At 34.1% G+C, this 21,301-nt stretch overlaps 1 protein-coding gene across 1 annotated transcript; it reads left to right on the top strand.

Moving 5' to 3' along the window:
• The first annotated feature begins 1,358 nt into the window (after nucleotides 1-1,358).
• LOC137391415 (uncharacterized) lies at nucleotides 1,359-4,838 on the top strand. Its single transcript, XM_068077881.1, has 5 exons — nucleotides 1,359-3,114; nucleotides 3,407-3,539; nucleotides 3,811-3,886; nucleotides 4,127-4,283; nucleotides 4,573-4,838. The coding sequence occupies exons 1-4, from the start codon at nucleotides 3,078-3,080 to the stop codon at nucleotides 4,223-4,225; spliced, it is 345 nt and encodes a 114-aa protein (XP_067933982.1). The 5' UTR covers nucleotides 1,359-3,077; the 3' UTR covers nucleotides 4,226-4,283; nucleotides 4,573-4,838.
• The last annotated feature ends 16,463 nt before the right edge of the window (nucleotides 4,839-21,301 follow it).

Genomic DNA, 21,301 nt, shown 5'->3' with positions numbered 1-21,301 from the left:
AGTCTACTTGTTTCATATGATTGGAAGGGATTCTTTTTTACAATATATTTTGATAGTCTATAAACATTTATTCACAGGACTGATTTTCTAGCCTCACCTCCATTTAAGAGAAAAATGCCAGTATAGTCGATGAAGCAAGCTCCATTCCTTCTACATCTAAGCAGTTACAACGTTATTCTCTAATTATGGAGAGTGATACTAGTGATGAGATTCAGGAACGGGAGGAAGATCTGGTAGGTTTTAAAGACTGATAAAATGTCATAGCATTTTTTCCTTTTCTTATGCCTATTTTACATTACAGACTTGGATGAATTTCCTAAAATGCCATAGCACTTCTCTTTATTTTCTATGCTTCTCTTAGGGTAAAGCCTTGGATGAAGAAGTTTAGATGCCAGATTCAGATAACAGTGAGATGGAAGAGAAGGTTTCAGAAGAAAGATTTGAGGGGTAAGAAATATAGTAACTGCTAGTTCGTATTTGATAATACGTGTTAATTCAACGATTATATGTATTAACTGTCTTTACACCAATATTTACTTTAGCCTACTTGCAGTAAGTATGTGTGTGCTTCCTGAAAAAGCTAAACATAGGCTTGCCTTGTCATATGCTTGCTGCTTTCTCATGCCTGACAAACGACGCTATTTTACATTCAAGTGTGTCACTTAATTGCCGCAAACCAAACTGTAGAGGTCTGCTAGATTTTTGTAATTACTAGCTGCTGTGAAAATTTTTACTATTTATTAATTGTAAAATATTTTATATATTTTTTTAATTGTAAGGTTTTAATTTTTTTTAACTGTACAGTAATGAAGGCTTGGTTTCAGTGCCTGATTTTAAATTACTAAAATATTTTCTGATTTTCACTAAAAATGTATATTTGGTTGGTGTTCACAGGAAGCGACCTTGGCAGAAACAGCTAAAATATATTGTGGAACAGAGCCAGCTTCAAAAACTCCTTAAAGTATGCCCTATGTGCGTGGGTCACAGTGCTGTGGAATTGATGGATAGACGTAGGGGGTACATTCGCTACCTTACTCATTGCTTCATCTGTGACCACACAAGAACTTAGTCAAACTGTGACAAGGTTTCCAGATTTCCAGTCTGTATACATTCTCATTTGTGCCGCCATATGCTTCACAGCATCACTGCCAAAAAAGTCTTTCACTTTTTCTCAGCGATAAACATCGCAATGCCAACGTTAAATACATACCACAGGCATCAAAGTGCATATCTACATGGAGTAAGCTTTATCTTTACTCTAGTTTTAAATTGTATCAACTTTATTGTATTCTATGCTGTGAGGTTTACATGTTTTGTGATGCGATTTACAACAGGCTGTTAGAAGTGTGACAGCTAATATGCTGGGAGAGGTTCATCAAGAGCACAGGGAAAAATCCATCAGAGTGAGTGGTAATGCCTGTTTCCACAGCATTGGACATTCAGGTACCGTATTTGTGGTGTAACTTTTTATGCTTTGCAAACTTGATCTGTGGACCACATGTTTCAATATTGAGGCCTCCCTGTAGCTACATACAGTTTCTACACTTTGATGCATAACTCTTCCAGCAAGATTGTAGCATGCGATCTCCTAAAGTGTACAGAAACATAATCATCACCTGCTATGGAACTTGAGGGGCTGAAAAGGTGTCGAGCTTATTTAGAGGAGAAAGATCTACAAGTAGCCGAGTTGATGACTGACAGACACTCCGCTGTTATGAAGTAAATGTCTACTCAGTGGAGTACCGTTTCTCACACTTTTGACTCATGGCACTTGACCAAAAATTTGAGGAAGCAATTAACAACTCTTGCTAACTCCAAGACTGCTCGGTTATGCAAGGCTGGCACGCAGAGCATTTGCCCATGGCTTTGTTCATGGGAAGCCAACCAAATAGGAGTTTCTGACCATGTGTGATTCTCACTACTTGGGATGGATAGAGCTTTTCACAAATCTCTCAATATTAGCTAATCATACAGCTGATTATAATTCATAAGCCAGTCTGCCAGACAATATTTTGGCAAATGTGGCAAGACGATGAACATCTATTTAATTTTTTCTTTCATGCATCTGTTATTAATAATTATAGCTACAGGTCCATTGGTGAGGGCGAGGAAGCAGCCAGACAGAAGAGACAAGGAGTTTATCTCAAACAACATTTCCTTCCGTTGTCTGCCTGTAATCCTTTTACTTCCTGTGATTTTTCTCTGTTTGTATTGTAACTCTATTTGCTACATATTTTAGCTGTTCGCCATTTGCATATACTATACATTGCCTACAAAAATTAAATGTATAAATATATTAATTTATATTAAATATAAATTTATATTTTTATAGTATATGAAAATCACTCCACTGCAGCAAATTCAAACTCCGTATGAGCCATATCTGCATATTCTTTGTCATCTTCAGTCTCAGGGTATGCAGCTCGTACGATGTTATAGACACAGGCTGGTAGTGGTCGTTGCTCTCCTCTCTTAAGTCCTGTTAGGTATGTCCAAAATACCAATGTGGCCTAATTGGTACAGCAGTCAGATAGTTTAAAATTAATTCTTCTTTGGTATGGATTATTTATTCTAAGATTCCAATAATAGATATAGCTGGACATACCGAAAGATGACAGATGACAGAAAACAGATGACAAACTTTTAGAAATTTATATTTAGATAACAATTTATTAATGAAATTAAATAAAAAGTTGGGAATAATTTTTTTGTAATAAAAAAGCGGTGTGGAAAGTGATAATGTATGCAGTTAAATCAGAAATAAAAATATGCATTTTGTTAAAATTTTAACAAAATATTTAGACATTATTTTGAAGCAAATACTAAAATTAATTAATATGGTTTCAATATTTAGGTTAATAATTTAAATGTGGCATTGAAACTCAATTATTCGTCACTCATACCCATCTATTTTTTATACACAAGCTATAAGACCCAGACAGTTACTCTACGTAATATTACCATTGTTATACACAAAGCTTATTTTATCTCTGTGTTGTTAGCTTTGACTTTGTCAAACAGTGTATCACTATTCTATCACGCCTCTCTCGTGTCAATTTGTAACAGAGTTTGATAAAATGGGGAATCGCCACAGTAGAAAGATTGTCCCACTTTGTAAGTATACATTATATTACTCCGTATTCATGTTATCAATATTGTAAGTTCACATATAGCTTTAGTAGTTGAACAATTAATGAATACGTTGTATGATAGCTTCCATGTGTGTCAAGTACTGAAATATTTGTTTTCCTGTGTCGAATGTACAAGTTCTCTCCACAACAAAAAGTGTAAAAACAGCTTCCATAGTTACCATGTCAAACTTTTGACTATAGTTACTATGTTATATTGAAGTATGTGAGTTTCAGATGACTTCTTAGCTCAAAGGGTTTACATCATATTTTAACAGGTATCACAAAACTTCAAAGTCTGGAACAGAAGATTCAAGATATGTCGATGTCTGCACCATCGATCTCTCCACCGGATGTCTTCCATTGTGCTGATCCTGGTACTAAAGAGATATCAAAGGACACGGAAAACAAGTAAGAGCTAGGACTGTGATGTCTAAGAAAAACTATTATTTTGTTAAAAAGGAGAAACAACTCCAGTTATCAGAGACAATAAACACCCCAGCTGTAAAATCTGTAAAGAAGTATACGATAAACAAGGAAGGAATAAGAAACACTCTAGAGATCAAGTTATGATTATGTGTGTCACTCGGTGTGGATGATGCTGAACTCGGGCTAACAAACTGATGTTATGAGCATTTCTTTACTCTTTTTTATAAATTATTATGGGTGCTTTTAATTTTAGCCTGCCGTATGTTCAAGATGCTACCTCATCTAATAGTGGACTCAGTGGGGTGAAGACAATTCCCACAAACAGCCAGGTATGTGGCAGAACAGAATGCTATCTTGCAGGTTGCATGTTGCTACAATAAGTCATCTTAGAATGTAGTTAAGAAAATCATTTGGTTTACAGGCTCCTACAATGTAACTAATACAGGGAATAATAAAGAGTTTTTATGATGTCATATCCTGTAGACTGCTTACCTACACTCGGCAGTTGATCCTTTTTGTTGCAAGTATTTTTATAAGTATTGAAGAAACATGTGATGATTTATTGCTAGGATTTTTCTACCAACTTCCGTAACATGGAGTCAGGAGAAGATGAAACTGATGATGAGGTACAAATAACACCAAAGGTTTGGCCTAGAAAAAACTTTTGATATTTCCAAAATCAAAAGCAGAAGAGCGAGGGACCATGAGCGGTATCTCGTGACAAAGGTAATTACTTTCTCTCTGATAGATATTTGTTAATAGATTGACTCAGTAGATATGGAACTATATTATAATACAATATATTATAATATGAGAAAAAATTAACACAATAGCTTATAATATGAATCGTACTATCAATAAATCAACTGATCAAATCATTTTTGTTTTGTAAAACAATACAAAAACTTTGTTTTAATCTAGTTTTTTAAACTAAACATTGTTAATATAATCTTTGCAGTTTGACCTACTGAATTGTACTAATAAATTTATTATCTCAGTGTTTTTGCGTTTTCAGGAACCTACCTTTCTAACAAGGTATATTGAGAGAACAACTCCTGTGGCTCACACAGCAATAATTTTCCAGAATGTCAAGCATCTCGATAGACTAAATAATTATAATGAAGAACTCCGAAAAATCTCTTCAAAAGGTGAGAAAAGAGACAGAAAGCTAGCAAAAGTCGAGAAGCTTAGTTCGACCGAGAAGACAACTCTTTCACTGTGGCAATCTCAAGAGAGGATCTCTACTAGCTCTAATGACAATGAGCTCTACACTTTAGACAATACTGAATTTCCTCTCATGGTTCTATTGCTGATTATGTTGTTATTTGTACTTTTATCTTTGTTGGTTTGAAAACCTCCGCTTATTGGTGGACACATCGTTATGGTAACACACAAATTTCAGTGTGGATGTGCTTGTCTCTCTATTTTGTGTGATTCTTTACTATTTAATAAAGTTAGTTTAGTTCAAATTATTTATCTATAAATATAAATACAGATAGAGTTTGCTCTGTGAAGCAAAACAAATTTCAAACAAACAAATTAAATAATTTAATATAAAGCAAACAAAAATGCATTAACATATCGTTATAGTTTATATGGAATTGTATTCTTCATATCACTTGTTAAAGAATGACAATAATATTCAAGTGACCAATCATAGAGCATTAATATTTAACTATATATATCATGCCACTTCAGATATTACCCCAGTTTTAATATGTTGAAATGGAAATGAGTACAATAAAAGAATACGAATTTAATGAATTTCAAAATGTAATATTTGATTTTCAACATTTAACCAGCACACATAGAGGATCATGGTAAATCTGGACTCCACCTTTCCATGGTTGTCAGAATTCACATCCACTCTTTAATATAAAAAGAGCCATTTTTGTCCATCTTTCTGAAGATACAATATCAGTCTGTTGAAAAAAGATTTAATCTTACAAGATTGGAGCCCAATACAATCAGCTTTGTTGTCCAGCGCACTAACACCGCCCTAATCATTCATATATGTATGATTAGGGACTCTATGATTATGTATCATAGAGTCTATGATATTATAAGTATATTCAGTAGTACCTATGTACCTCACACTATGATATTATAAATATAATCAGTCAGGCCTATGTTTCTCACTCTATGATATTGTAAATATAATCAGTAGTACCTATGCTCCTCACTCTATGATATTATAAATATAATCAGTAGTACCTATGTACCTCACACTATGATATTATAAATATAATCAGTCAGGCCTATGTTTCTCACTCTATGATATTGTAAATATAATCAGTAGTACCTATGTTCCTCACTCTATGATATTATAAAGATAATCAGTAAGACTACATAGCAGCACTAGCTATATGTATGTATCAGTGTGCATCATCTTGAGAAGAACTTGAAATGCTTGTAGTAAATATACTTCTCTGATGGTAATTACTAAATAACAGAACAAGCGCATACCCCTCTGTAGCTGGAGCCTCTGGAGCTTTGGTTGCCTTTGTTTTGCACTGCTGCCATTAATAAAAATTTGATTAATTAATGATATATTTTTAAACCTCTGCTTTACAATGTTTTATATTTCTTCTGATTTGCTCTACATGTATAATATTTTAATTATAGCAACTCCCTTAGACTTATCCATTTATAAGTCAATAAATAGTATCTTCACCCACAGTATTGACAAACCTTCTGTTTTACCTTTCTCCCTATTCTATTACTTTTTAGAGTGGTTTTATTAACAGTATAAAATCCCTGTTCCAGAAGCCAGCAGCTTCAATTTCACAAAAACCTATGGTCAGTTGCTAAATGCTGAGTCTCTCACAGGCCTGATATACAGACATCTGATAGTTATTCTTTGTTCTAACCCTTAGATGTGACATAAACACAGAAACATCCAATAAAGTTTACTCAATTTATTTACTTCCTGCTTAAAACTTGAGTAGACAGCAAGATGGCAGAAAAAACAATTCAACTAAATAAAATACTGTACCATTTATAGTAACTGTAAAGTATTGTATTGGAAGCTTTAGTGAAATATTTGAATATTTTGAAATCTTGTTAGCATAACAACTTGACATCAGTTATCCAGCTAGCCACAGCAGCTCTGTAAATTTTGTGAAATTAGAATGTGCTTCATTGAACACCAGTCAGTGACACTTTAAGGAAGTGACAAGTCAAAACCATTTCATTGAACGGTTAGGTTATCGGGCTGATAATTCCTTATTTTGTTCTTGGTTGCTGTATGTGTATACGGTGACATGCTTTTCCTTTTACTACTCATCCTCTCTTAAGTCTCAGTACAGCAGCTAACTCTTAGAATAGATTAGCTATGCTTCCCGAGTATTAAAAAAGTCTTTGGACAAAACATTGATTTGTATTTAACATATAACAACATTTACCATTCTAACTTTCAAACTACTTATCATGAGAAAAGAGCTTTGCACAGTTGAAATAAATTAGGAAAGAAAATAAAAACAACTGCAAAAATTCTTTTTGCAAAAAAAACTTTGTCAAACAACTGTAACTTTAAAACTTCATATCATGAGAAAAAGGTTTTGTGCAAGACAACTAACTTAAAAATAAATAAAATAATGGTAAAGGCTTTCAAACAACTGGAAGCTTAAAATTTCACAACTTGAAAGAAGTTTTTCGATGAAATAAATTAGAAAGAAATATAACAATTTAAAGATTCTTAAGTGTAAATGTGAAATAAATAACAAGTAATGGCTAAATATAATCTATTTCGCTACGATTACAATAAAAAATATTTGGTATACAATTATATGATGTCAGTTAGTTTTAGTGGCATACCAAAATTAGCATGCCAGTTTTCACATGCCAGTGTGAGCATGCGAAAATATTGTAGGCTATAGAGGTACATAGAGTGGTATAGAAACCCATAGTAATTGTTTAATGCAATCACCTCTTGGTACTAATCATCATCATTAAAATTAGTACCAAAATATTATGTTAACCTTCGTAGCTATAAGTACCTACAATTACTTTAATGCATTTTGTGGTTATGATTTGCAAGATAATATAACATTATAATGCACTACATGGAGAGTTCTTACCTTCGAGACAGACGTGTAACATAAACGCTGAATCTAAATTAAATGAATTTAGTTTACTAGACACATACTTGAAGAAAGTTTTAGTATGTATTTTAGTAAACTTCAAACTTTTACCATAAATTTTATCATTTATACATTTGCGAATCGTTTTTATTATAACGGATATCGGATATATCAGATATACCGGATAACGGATAACTGGCGATTTCAGCGATGTGTGTCTTTTAATAACGTATATAGTCAGTACAAAAATCGCCAAATTTTAAGTTCGAGATAAGTTATAGTTGATATCATGGGCCAGAATAAATTAGCCCTAACGAAAAAAGATGAAGAAGCATTGTGCTGCATAATACTTAGGTCCCAAAATATTTTTTAACAGAGGCATGGTAACGCATGAGCGCAATGCTAAATTAATAGCTATAGCTGGACAATCACATCTACACACGAATACACACAAACTTTGAAAAAAAAAATATATATGTATATATATGTATATATATGTATATGTATATATATATATATATATATCAAAGAAAGGGACATTGATTCGCTAATACACCTCACTCAGGTATACAGCAAGGACATCGGAATGACCTTCGGTATTGAGAAATGTGGAAGGCTAATTCTTAAGAAAGACCATTCTATGCTCACAGATGGCCTAAGAATGCTAAATGGTATACTATCAAAGATATAGAAGAAGGGTACAGGTACTTGGGGATTATGCAAAGCAACATCAACCACGAAGCTGAGGTACGTCACAAAGCCATTACTGAATACAAGAAACGCCTTCGGTAGGTCCTACGGAGCCAGCTCAATGCCAAGAACCAATTCATGGCAATAAATACCTACGCACTGCCAGTAATAAGATATCCAGCAGGCATAATAAAGTGGACTGAGGAAGCCATCAAGAAAACAGATATAGCAACTCGTAAACTGCTGACCATGCATGAAGCACTCCAACCAAAATCTGATACTACTAGATTGTATCTTGATAGGAAAGATGGCGGTAGGGTACTCAAAAGTGTACAACAGACAGTGAAAGCGGAAGAGCAAAGCATCAAAGCCTATGCAGCCTCCATGGCCACTTCAGATAAGTTGCTAGCTGAATTTCAATTGGCTGCTTTTACAATGGACCTTCGCCCTGATGATGAGGAAATTGACTGGCACACGAAACTTCTTCATGGTGCTTACCACCGACAAATATCTAAGGTTGGCGATTTTCACCAGACATATATGTGGCTGAACAAGAGAAACCTAACGGCCAATACAGAGTAGCTAATCATGGCAGCCCAGGAGCAAGTGCTCTCAACAAAGCAACTCCAGACTAAAATCTATCACACTAGAGACAATCCTAGATGCAGGCTGTGCAAAGATGCACCTGAGGCCATCCAACACATCATCAGTGGATGCAAGGAGCTAGCAGGAAACGCATACACTGAGCGGTATAATCATGTCGCAGGTGTTGTGTATAGAAGTCTATGTGACGAGTATGGCCTTAATAAACCACAACACTGGTGGGAAGCTCCTGGTAAGGTCAATGAAAATGACTGTGCTAAGATCCTCTGGGACCTCTACATCCGGACTGACAAGCATGTCCTGGCAAACCAACCAAATATAGTGGTGGTGGACAAGAGGAACAAGAGATCTACTATAATAGATATAGCAGTACCCAATGGCTACAATATAGCCAGCAAAGAAAAAGAAAAGGTAGAGAAATATCTCCCTCTTGGAGAAAAGATTGAAAAATGTAATTCCAGTAGTCATTGGGGCACTAGGTGCAATAACATCGGCACATAAAATGTGGCTTGCCCAGATACCAACAGCAATCAACTCAGGTAAGTTGCAGAAAAGTGCGCTATTGGGAACACCTAAGATCTTGAGGCGAGTGCTCAAACTCCCAGGTCTCTGGTAGGAGACCCGAGTTAGAGCAAAAACAACCATCCATACGGGTTAACCGGGATGAGGAAACAATTTATATATACATATATATATATATATATATATATATATATATATATATATATATATATATATATATATATATATATATATATATATATATATATATATATATATATATATATATAAATATATATATATAGATTAATCATCTCAGTCTCTTTGCTACATTCACAACCATAAATTATGTATCTCTGCATTTCAAAGTGTGCCATAGTAACAATAAACACTTGTATAAAATAAAAGTGTTGCATTATGTAACAATTTATTTTTTGTGATCGTCATTTTTTTAATAATTGGATTTGTCTTCTGTCATATTACTTACTATACTATTTAATTTAAATCAATTGTATTAGCCTGTACAATACCCTTAGTCCCTTACTGTACTTATCAATATATATTAAATAGTTAATTTTTAGGACACACAATGACGGGGTTTCCATGCTTTGGATGGATTCAGAGTTTCTTCTACTCCAAATCATAGAATTGGTAAAATCCGAACGGATTTAATGCATTTAACTTTGCAAAATTGGTGAGAAGGCATTCACTGTGAGACTACTATTAGAAATCACAGAACTGTTCACTGCTGATGGATTCAAGTCAATAATACCCAGGTAAGCTCTCCTCAGCGGAGTTAAAAAGTTCAGCAAATTTTATCACACTACTACGCTGGTATATTATAATTACTAATGGCAATAATAGGTTGCTCATATGACAATAATAAAATAATTACTTTTTATTTTTTCTAGTACCTTATTCATTAAATAACTGAATCTACCGATTGTACAGACTCCCACTACACTGGTGTTGACCAGGCCTGTATTCCCTGGGGCGGCTGGCCGGCTGAGCCGCCCCAACTTTTTAGGAATTTTCCGCCGCTAAGTACAGTCAAACTCAGATAACTCGCCCTCGGATAAAATATAACATTTCATCTCGAACACGAGGTTAACTCGAACGGATTTGTTTGGTCCGTTCCCATGCAATGATAAATTGCTTCAAAAAACTCGACCTCAACAACATTTACTCGAACAGTTATTTGCCCAACAGCTATAGAGACTATTTTTATCGCAGTATATTACTTTATTCCAAGGCATAGAGACAAACATCAACTTTTAGTAGTTATTAGGTGTCATTATTATCATCATCAGCGGCAAAATATTCTTGTTAACAACTTTTATAAAGGTTTGCAAAAGGTCAAGTTTTACCAAACATCCGCTTGGCCATGTCCCATCAAAAGTGTGAAAACCTCCGGATGAACTTAAAATAAAATCGGCAAAATTGATCTTTGTTAAAACGCTCCAAAGAAAGAGATGTCTTTTTTTCTGCGCGTTTTGACTGCGGTCAAGTTTTGCCTATATCAATCTAAAAATGTCTCGGCAGTCACATCACCTAAAACAACAAATCTCAAAAAATCGAAAAATGTTGATACTTTCCGATAAAAGTTTTTAAAACTTAACATGAGAGGCCCGACTGAGGCCCTACATGAGAGAAACCTGTTGGGGGGCTTACACCACCCCCTCCACACCCCCAGGTGTTCATAACTAGTCGCCTAACATTAGCCGCTCCAACTTGCAACCAGTGAATACGGGCATGGTGCTGACACCTTCCTAGGCTTAACTCTTCAAGCATAGAATTTGAAGTAACAGCTGTATAGCGGTAGTAAATTGTCTTGCAGTTTTGTAATATATACAGAGCAGCAATAAAAAGAACAAAAAGAGAATACTCATAAGGAATCGTGGCTGAGTTAGTGCAACAAGTGTACAAAATGTGAATTGAAAAGTGACCGTGACCCGGAAACTAGTCTACATTAACCATTTCTGTTTTAAGGAGTCCATCGCTAGTCTGGAAAAAATTGCTAAAGTGCAACTCTGAATAGTTGCAAAGCTAAGGTGCAAATTCATCAGCAGAGGTCAACTTCATATACATACTAAGCACGGAAACCCAGTGAATATATTGACCTTTTGGAATGCTGTCCGAATCTGTGATCCATGTTGAAATATACAATATAAATGAAAGCCATTCCGTAGAGTAGAAAGTGTAACAATATGATATAATGCGTCATAATATAACATTATGGGATATTATGATATAATGCAATATATTTTATTATAAAATAATATAATATCTTATATGATATAATATGAGTAAATAGATTGTCCAAATAAACTTATATTTTATAAAACTTTAAGAAAGCTTTATTTTTGCCCAAGTTCTTGTAAATGAAACATTGTTAACACTCTGAGGCCTGGGTTTGACATAACTCAAGATTATGTTTTTCTACCAGATCCTACGGCCGAGTAAACTCAGAATCCTAGTTTCACTTTGTTGTTACGTGCTTTAGGTAAGTGAAAAATGACAGAATTGGACTATCTTTGTTTGGTATAGGATTTTAGTATACAGTGCACCCTTAGTATACGATTACCTTGATATACGATTTTTTCACCTTACAAAGTTGAACATTGTTAGATCTTCACCTCACTATACGAATTTTATTTCACGATACGATTTTGAGAAGAGTTTCGTCCAAGTTAAAATTTGGCGGTCGGTGTGCTCATAACACATGTCGAAATAACAAAGACCCCGAAATAAAGTTCGCCGAAAACATTTTCTGGACGTTTATAAGAGACACTATGATCGACTTCTCTCAGGTTAGCATTTCGAGTAGGAAGTTTTGTGTAAAATGTACAACTGAGAGCAAATATTCATTTTTAGCGTTATACTCTCTTTTACTATAAACTTTTACTCAGCATATGTAGATAACTACAAGGATCTAAATTTAATTTGTTAGCTGTAGAATCTGAGGTCAATACAAACGTTACAAAACGAAGGAAAAATGATTTCCATGTCAACAAGGTTGGAGGTCATAAACAAATAAGAAGAAAGCGCCCGTATTGTTAATATTGCCAAGGAATATCGTCGCAACCAATCAATATTTGCAGTTATTATTAAAACAAGAACTCCATTAAAGCAAGCACAAGGAGGAGCTTACGGACTGACAATTTGAAGGAGTTCGAAGGCCATGCACGCGATCAGCATTCAAGAGGAGCAACCCTTTAGTATGGGCGAGGGCCGAGGAAGTAGAAGATACAGAAAAACCTACATCGGCAGAAATATTTCAAGTGTTTAGCTTAGTGATATGGACTGGCACATAAAAACATGCTTGTGTAATGTATATCATTATTTATCTTCTTTGTGTGGCATGGTTTTCATGTTTTATTAATTTCATTTTATGTTTTATTTATTCCATTTTGATTTTGTTTTATTTTCTTGTTTAACCATGCATTTGCAGTCGGACCTGTTCTCTACTATGTAAATACAATGCATCGTATGTATGTAACTCATATATACCTAGCTACTCAAGATAATTGACGCATCCATATTACTTTCTGGAACTTGCTAAAACCCTGTCCTCTAAGGTATAGATACATACAAACTTTGTATGTATGGTTACATTGATTCTTGTGCACATTTCATACAAGACAAGCTACTGTACCACCTTCTCTGGATTCTTCCACAAGCGATAGCTAGTAATTTTCTGCATTGCACCAGCAATTGTTTCTTTTAAACCAGTAGAAAAATTGGACAGGAATGGACAACTTCTTTTAGCCAGCTAAAAAAATACCAATTCATTATATATTAAATTCGTGATAAAAAGTTGAAATTCAGTAAAATAGTTCAAAATACATACTAAAACTTAGTTTTAAGTGTGGGTTTAGCAAGCTAAACTTACTTGAAGTGAATTCAAAGTTTATGTTATGCGTACGTTTTGAAGGTAAGAACTCGTTACTGTAGGTACTGCATTTGGTACACACATTATAATTTTGCATTTTATTGCAGTTCATAACCATTAAAATACACTAAATACACACTAAATACAATACAGTTACTGTAGGTAACTATAATTACTAAAGTTAACATACTATTTTGTTACTAATTGTCAAAATGTACCCATTTTTATAAAATTTTGACGATTTTTACCCCGATATGTTTGCATCGTATAATTACAATGGTCGCTATACCCCTACATACAATTTTTCACCATACGATGCCAACCCGGGAATGGATCAACATCGTATCCTGAAGGTGCACTGTAATTCTAAAATTTCAAGTCAAGTGGACTATTTATTCTTCAAATATAGCAAAAATATCACCAAAACTTTTAGTTGAACGATAAATGAAAAATGGCAGCCGACAGAGCGCTAGTTCTGTTTTCACTTCTGTGCTTACGGTTTTGCTTTGCTTTTGCTTCTGATTCTAAAGTTTTAAGATGATTGGACTGTTATTTATTGAGATATTGCCAGAATAAAAAGGAAACTTCTATCAGACTTTGGATAGAAAAATGGCAGCCAACAGAGCATTAGTTCTTTTCTTACTTCCAGTCCATGTAGCATTACCAAACTTTGGTGGCTTTATGGAGCATATGTTGTCAGCCTGATGCATGTTTCAAGTTGATTAGACCATTAGTTTTAAAAAAACTGCCAAAATTTGAAGATCACTTCTAACTGAAAAAGAAGTGATAAATTGCTGCCATCAGAACATTGGTTTTTAAGACATACTAATTAAAATTCTAAGGAAGATAGCAATAAGGTTACCAAAATAAATAGCAATCTGCAAAACTTTTTCTCCTCAGCAACAATATCCTTTACAGTAATACTATTTGTTTTGATATTCATGAAAATATACATACATCTACTCTATAAGGCTCGGTTTACATCAACCATTCTGTTTCTTCTGTTACCTCTAAAACATCACATCATTGAAAGAGCATGAAAAAAGCTATTTATTATATTATATTTTTTTTGTTATTGAGTTTTACAAAAAATTCAAAAAAATAATATATATATACATGTAAATAATGGTAGAAATATTTCTACCAAATAAACGGGAAAGAAACATCTCGATCAGTTAATATCTACTGCTTGCAATTAACCCACGATGATATTATAGAGTGCACTCTGCGTTGAAATTTGTTGGAGCTTTCAATTTCCTATTTCTTTCTAAATTTAAATGTATATTTTTATTTTATAACTATATTTACTAATGCTGCATAAAAGCTTTTAGCACTCACTGATATGTTTGCTACACTTTGCAGGCAAAATGGCGTTTTATGTGCAATGAAAGAGTTATGAGCGTCGATTCATTGTAACACGAGTTTAGATAACCACAACGATGCTATCAAATAATAAAGATCTATAAATTTATAAGTTTGATAATAATATTCTAACAAATGCTACAAATATATATTTATATATACATGTATATATTCTTATAATAAATGTAGAAACAAAAATTAACATTTTCGAATCAAAAATATATGCATCGTTTACTTGGCTAGTTGTGTTCTGATTGTGGCTTTAGTTTAGAAACATTTCATCATGATCTGGCTGTTCAATATCTTCCACAGTGTCTTCTGACCTCAACTGTTCTTATGCACCACTGAACTAGTTGATATTAGCATCCAAACAGTTGTTTAGCAGTCAAAACTTAAGCTTTACCAAGTTTCGCAAACAAAAAGAAACATTTTAGCAACATGTAAGTTCGCGCATGTGCAAACAGAAGTTTAGCCCTGGTTTTGTAATTGCTCAATTGTTCTTGACAGACGTCATGTATCATGGCCCCAGTAAACAAGGAACTACTACTAGCCTGATAAAGTTATCAAATCCATTGTTTCTATGGTAATGCTTTCAAAGTTTTAATGAAAAACTGCAAAGATTTTGGTTTAGAAAACAGACTTCGACAAGAACAGAAACAACAAAAAAATTATTGTTAATGTTGTAACCGAGCCATTATTAGCACAATTTTGTTGACACTTTTCGATTGATCACTTACTATTATGGGTTCGTAAATAACAAAGCGATGGACAAATGGAGGTGGCGTTCAATTAAAGGGTGGCACTCTATTTTTCAACCCTTTTGGATGGCGGCAGTCAAACGGAGGTGGCTTTCAACTAAAGGTTCTACGGCAATCAACAATAGAAAACAAAAATAACGAGGGCAAATTTTTTTATATCTGACTTTAAAGTGTAATATTCTTTATTTGTAGTGGTGAATGTAGTTTAAATTGGTGACTGTAGTTTAAATTGGTGACTGTAGTTTAAATTGGTGACTGTAGTTTAAATTGGTGACTGTAGTTTAAATTGGTGACTGTAGTTTAAATTGCTTGAGCAATAAATATAGTGTTTCTTTTTAATTTGTGGCTACAATTATAAGTAAACAAACAAATTGCTTCTAAATGTAACAGACTTACTGTCATCTATATGCATATGCATAATGCTGATGAAGTCTGTTATAATTACAGACAGACGACTGATTAACTTTATTATAGGTTACTATTCTTATTCATCTTTATGATTATCATAAACTTAAAATTAACTTGACCTTGACCTGTGAATACATCTGTATGACATCGGCTAAAATTTTAAATGCAACAGCAAGTGGTTTAACAACAATAAAAACTAATTACGCTGATCAACTCAATAGATGTGCACCACTCATGTTTATTTACGATATAAAAGTTGAAACAATACAAACCATAAACAAGAACGGTGAGTTATAACACATGTAGATGTATAGGAGCAGCTCACACGTAAGTTGATGCCAACATACAGTGTTGAATTTGGAAGATAATCATGTAGTACATATTAAGGTACAGAGTCATCAGAGAAGGTTATTTGATAATCTACTAACTACTTAATGATGAACGGGATAAGCTTATCAGTGCTAATAATATTTCATACAAAGAGTCTGTTCCCATAAACCACTGACCTCTTAGCAAATGTTAAATGCGTGATTATCAGTAATGGCAAAACACCTCACAAATCTCATGAAGTTTAGTCTATCTAAACTATCTTGATAACAAACTCGGCTTGACAAATCATATTCGACCCAAGTCAACAAAACCGATATTAAAGTTTTAAGAATACTCAACAGAGATGGTTTGGTAGGGCCACAGGAAACCTTGAAAACAGCTTAATAAAATGAAATGAAAATAACTTCAAGTTTAAACTTTTAACAGTTCACACAATAGATATCATATGGCAACATGCCTCAGCTTCTTAGGATGTTGACCATAGAAACATCTTTCCTACAATTAAAATTGCTGGCTCAAGCCTAGCTACTAAAGTTGTTAGCGATTTGGGAAACCTGGAAAGAGATACAGTTTCCTTCCTTCAGTGAAAGTGCATATCGCTGATGGAACATTTCCACCTTGTGTGTAGTTTGCCTGGCTGAGACTGACTTTTCGTACCCTTTCCTGTATCTATAAACATCATTAAGAAGCTCTCAATCGGAGAACTTGTCATATAAAGATGATATGTTGTCGATGTATTGCAAATTTAGACATACTCTTACCATTGCAACATTATACAAGCTGTTTTGAAATATGAATTATTAAATTAATTTTACATGGTAACAATTCACTTCATAAACAGTCAAATTATGTATCTTGGAACATGGAGGCGCAGTTTTTTGTAAACCCTAATTATAGTCAGCAGTCATTTCCTGACTACCATTATAAAATAGTCAATGTAACCTCAACAAGTGTCCCCTCTACCTTGTATCATCTACTGATATACTAGTCACTACTTAACACAAAGGAATAATATATACTTACTATTTTGAATAGACTCTCTACATCTCTGTGACACGAGTGCTTGTAGAAAGTGGCTACTAAAACTCTGATAAACCAGGATCCATGGGTATTGGATCTAATTGATGTGTATGCTGTAATATAAATGTAAAATGAACAATCTCAGCAGCCTAAACAGACATAATTTTGAGTGGGATTCGACATGTATGTTCGGAGAAACAACGTAAAATATTTCTTGTCTGAGAGTGTTGTTGTGCTACCATAACAGTAGTCTTTTACATAGCAGTCTGAAATAATACTGAAATGGTAAACAATGTCTATTAAAGCTGAGTACAGATTAGGAGTCTATAGAAAGTGCTTGAACATCTACTAGCTTTTGACCAAGAAAATACTCCAATAAGCAATGACGTATGAAAAATTAGCTAGAAAAATAGAACTAGTTACAAATCGTTTCCCACTAACTCATCCTTATAGTGAGCTGATGATCTCAGCAGTAAGTCACTGCAGTTTAATTAACAGGTGAAGGACATCATGTCTGGGTACTAACCTTCACAGCTAGACTTCATGATAAGGAAGTCATCCACATTGAGTACAATAGGACGATCTGAAGGAAGTCCGCCATCATCTGGCTTGAGAAAAAAAGAAAGTTCTGCGGTTTCTTCTGCAGCTTGCACTGACGGAGTGAAGGAAGAGGCCAACTGCTGATTAGGTGATTCTGCAGCATTTGGAATGCGACTGATCTCTGAATTAGAAATCTCCTTCAAATTACCGAAGTCAGTCCGTCCTAGAATAAATATGAGAAGAACAGATGAACACAAGCATTCTGGCCTATATGACTTATTATGCTCAGTCTAACTTAGATATAACTTGGATTTTCTATAATTCATCTGTGGATATTATACAAAATCAGAACAAACCGTAAATAAAACAGTTAAAAACAATTAAGTTTTTTACTGGATAACTTTCATACAGTTGACTGAATTAAGTCTTAAACTTGTTGTATGTACCAAATGGCAATTACGATAATAAGTTCTTACCCTACAAGGTTAGTAGGGAAGTGCTAGTAGTCAGATGTACAAGCAAATAGTTATAAGAAACTAGTAGTTCTTATGACTGTCAAGTGTAAATTGTATATGACTAGAGCATAGACACCTTAAAGTGTTTTAAAGTGGTACATGATGTCAGCAAGTGCCTACTCTGGATGAAGTCTGTTGAAGATTGTTGAATAACATTGAGTACAAGTTATATCTGCAGAGTGTACTTTAAAAGTTGCCTAGCAACAAAATTCACATTATAGTTATTTGGTATCAACAGGTTCACCATGTCTTACTCTGCTGTGTTGTAGGTGCAAACTATGTAGAAATGTGATTACAAGCTCGTAAAAGCTCAAAAACGAACAATTAATCGCAGCCATCATGGAAATGCCATAGGTTGGAATCCCTTCACAAAATGGCTCAAATGGGACATACTGGAACACAATGGCTCCTTTTTACAATTTAATGCAACCTCATCCGGCAAAATATTTCCTCAAGTATACTTCACGCATTCAATAAAACCATGTCCATTGTCCTTATGCATCTATTTCATTATCATTGTAATGCTGTCACTTTGAGCACTGATATCCCAAAACCTACCGTAAAACATCGTTTAATTTGTTAACCTTAGCTCGAAGGAGTGCATATTATCATCTGATAAACATGACGAGTCTGTTGGTCACCTGTGGTGGTCAAAAAATACTATAAAAAACTGTTTGCCCCATATGGCAAGAAGTACTGGCTACATGATCAGATTATGACTGGATGATTAAACAAAGCTGAAATGAAACTGCAGAGTATCGAGCATCAATATTTGATAGGGTTTTGCGGTAAAACCCGAAGTGTTTGTCATAAACCAGCGCTATGAGACGTTTTATATTGAGCCTTTCATTGACCTTTCAATTCACATGATAACATCACATGTCGAAACTATAACCACAATGTTTGAGTACGTCATCAAAATAAAAATATTCCAACCTACGGCGTTTTTGTGATGGCAGCAATTAACTGTTCATTTTCTAGCTCTTTAAGATGTGGTTGCGTCAAAAATTTCGATTTAATGAAATTAAGACCTATAAAAGGCTAAAACAACAGCTACATTTTGATGTCATTTTTGTCTTTGTAGACTAACCCTGTCCAGAAATATATGCGTTTGAATGAGGCCATCTTTTAAAAAGCTCAGATTCCAGCGGGTGCTTGATTCGTGACGTAACGAGTGATACATCTGAAAAGAGTCAACGAGTGATAAATATAAGATCGCTTCATTAGCCAATCATCAGCACGCAATTTTTATATAGGTCGTAATAAATGCTAACATTTGTATAACGCGTTGTCTGTGATCTCAAACTTAGGGATTTTGCTCTATTGTTAAATCACATGAACATCTATATTTACTAAATTAATTACCATCGATACTTTAATGAATTACTCGATCGACACGTTTTATTGACAAACAACAGAATTGTAAAAATTACTGTAAAGTTACTGCGAGGTGACTCCGAGTTTTCTGAGCATCAGGTGGTTAAAGTGTTACAGAGGAAGATAGGAGAATGGAGGTAAATTTATCTTTTACTTTGAGTCTCCTATAGATATACTGTTGTGTTTACATTCAGATTATATTTCCCTGTTTGAGGTTATAATGTGATTTCCTGTGCGTGCATGCGAGATACGGATGCACAGTGGGTTGTTGACGACTTCTTTTTAATTCATTGCATCTAGCAATACCATGGCTTAAATTGATGAATATACTAAAGGTAAAATTTTAGTACTCATGAATACATTTACTATGTAATAGAATTATAACTTTTTGCTATCACCAATCATGGTTTTATAATTTTTTATCATTTCACCTAGCTATATTTGCTTCAAATTTTCTTTGACAGTTTTAGCTAGTAAATTAGATTTATGATTTGACTTTAGATGTTCATTTCTCGCTTGTAGAAAGTGAAGAAAATCGATTGATCACTGCACATTTTTAACTTCTAAAACCAAAGCTTCAAATTGTTGGCTTGATGTACTTTTGCTTTTGCTAAACATTTATTCATTTTTAAAATTACACTCGCAATCTATCTAACTCCCAATTTATTTAAAAGCTTTCAGTAGATACGCATTAGAATGACATATCTATGAATGACATATATCTATTGCATTTGTTTTATTGATTACATGATGTTTATGGGGTCCCACCAGCCGAAGCAGCTTTGTCAGTGTGGAAACTGCCATAAAAGGGAAAGAGAGACTTGAATGTGTGCTACATGAACCCTGTTTTGTTTGAGTTTGCTGCAGTAGATAAATTTGTCCTATTGTATGAGCTGAAACTATGTGAGTGGCCCCGACTTGATTGGATGTTTTTAATAAAAGCTTTATGCCAAAATGAAAATTTTTTTGGCTTGTAAAAATTATATAATAAAATAATATTGTTGAAGATAATGCAAAACATGATTTGCAGAACATCAAATATATCATAGCCCCGTTGGCACCTGTGCTGAAATCTTGTCTGATAGATGGATTTATGAAGTGTAATCAGATCTGCATGGACAGACACTTTTGTATAGCTCGACCATTCATTTAGTACTTGAATCAACTAATCAAATGTGACCAGTGAATATTTTTCTACAAATTGATACCAATAATGACTCAATAACGTTGATAGTCGACTATACAATGTACATGACTTTTTGGGATGTAGCTGGTTTCGCCACACATTCTTTTCAAAGACGCAGCCTGTTTATTTTACTTAGCAAAAAACTAGTTTTCAGTGTGGGCGATGATATACAGCTCCCCAAGGATAGGCAATGGACATCATGTAGGCAGGGCTTTTTGGGTGCTGTATATCATTAGTGTGGGTAGTGACGCAACTGTTTTGATACAAAGACCTTATTCTACATAGTTTGCTTGACAGAATTACCGTAGACCAGTAGAATTGGTAGCCGGTATTAAGATGTTTACACAACATTTAAAAGAAGCTAATATGACAAGTTTTTAATTTCCCTTGTTTGAGGCACTTGAGACATTGATAATAATGTATCTGTAGCTGGATTTAAAATTTTATTCTAGCCAACATGAGCAAATACAAGATAAAATA

The sequence above is a fragment of the Watersipora subatra genome, chromosome 3 (genome assembly GCF_963576615.1).
Source record: "Watersipora subatra chromosome 3, tzWatSuba1.1, whole genome shotgun sequence".
In the NCBI taxonomy this organism is placed as follows: domain Eukaryota; kingdom Metazoa; phylum Bryozoa; class Gymnolaemata; order Cheilostomatida; family Watersiporidae; genus Watersipora; species Watersipora subatra.
Note: the sequence above shows the minus strand (reverse complement) of the source record. Positions and strands in the feature narration are given on the sequence as shown.

What these genes read in the sequence shown, in the direction of transcription:
- LOC137391415 (XM_068077881.1), top strand. Translation starts at nt 3,078, where the DNA reads ATGGGGAATCGCCACAGTAGAAAGATTGTCCCACTTT. An exon ending in TAGAAAGATTGTCCCACTTT is followed by an intron (nt 3,115 to 3,406) that starts GTAAGTATACAT and finishes ATATTTTAACAG; the next exon opens with GTATCACAAAACTTCAAAGT. An exon ending in TCAAAGGACACGGAAAACAA is followed by an intron (nt 3,540 to 3,810) that starts GTAAGAGCTAGG and finishes TTTTAATTTTAG; the next exon opens with CCTGCCGTATGTTCAAGATG.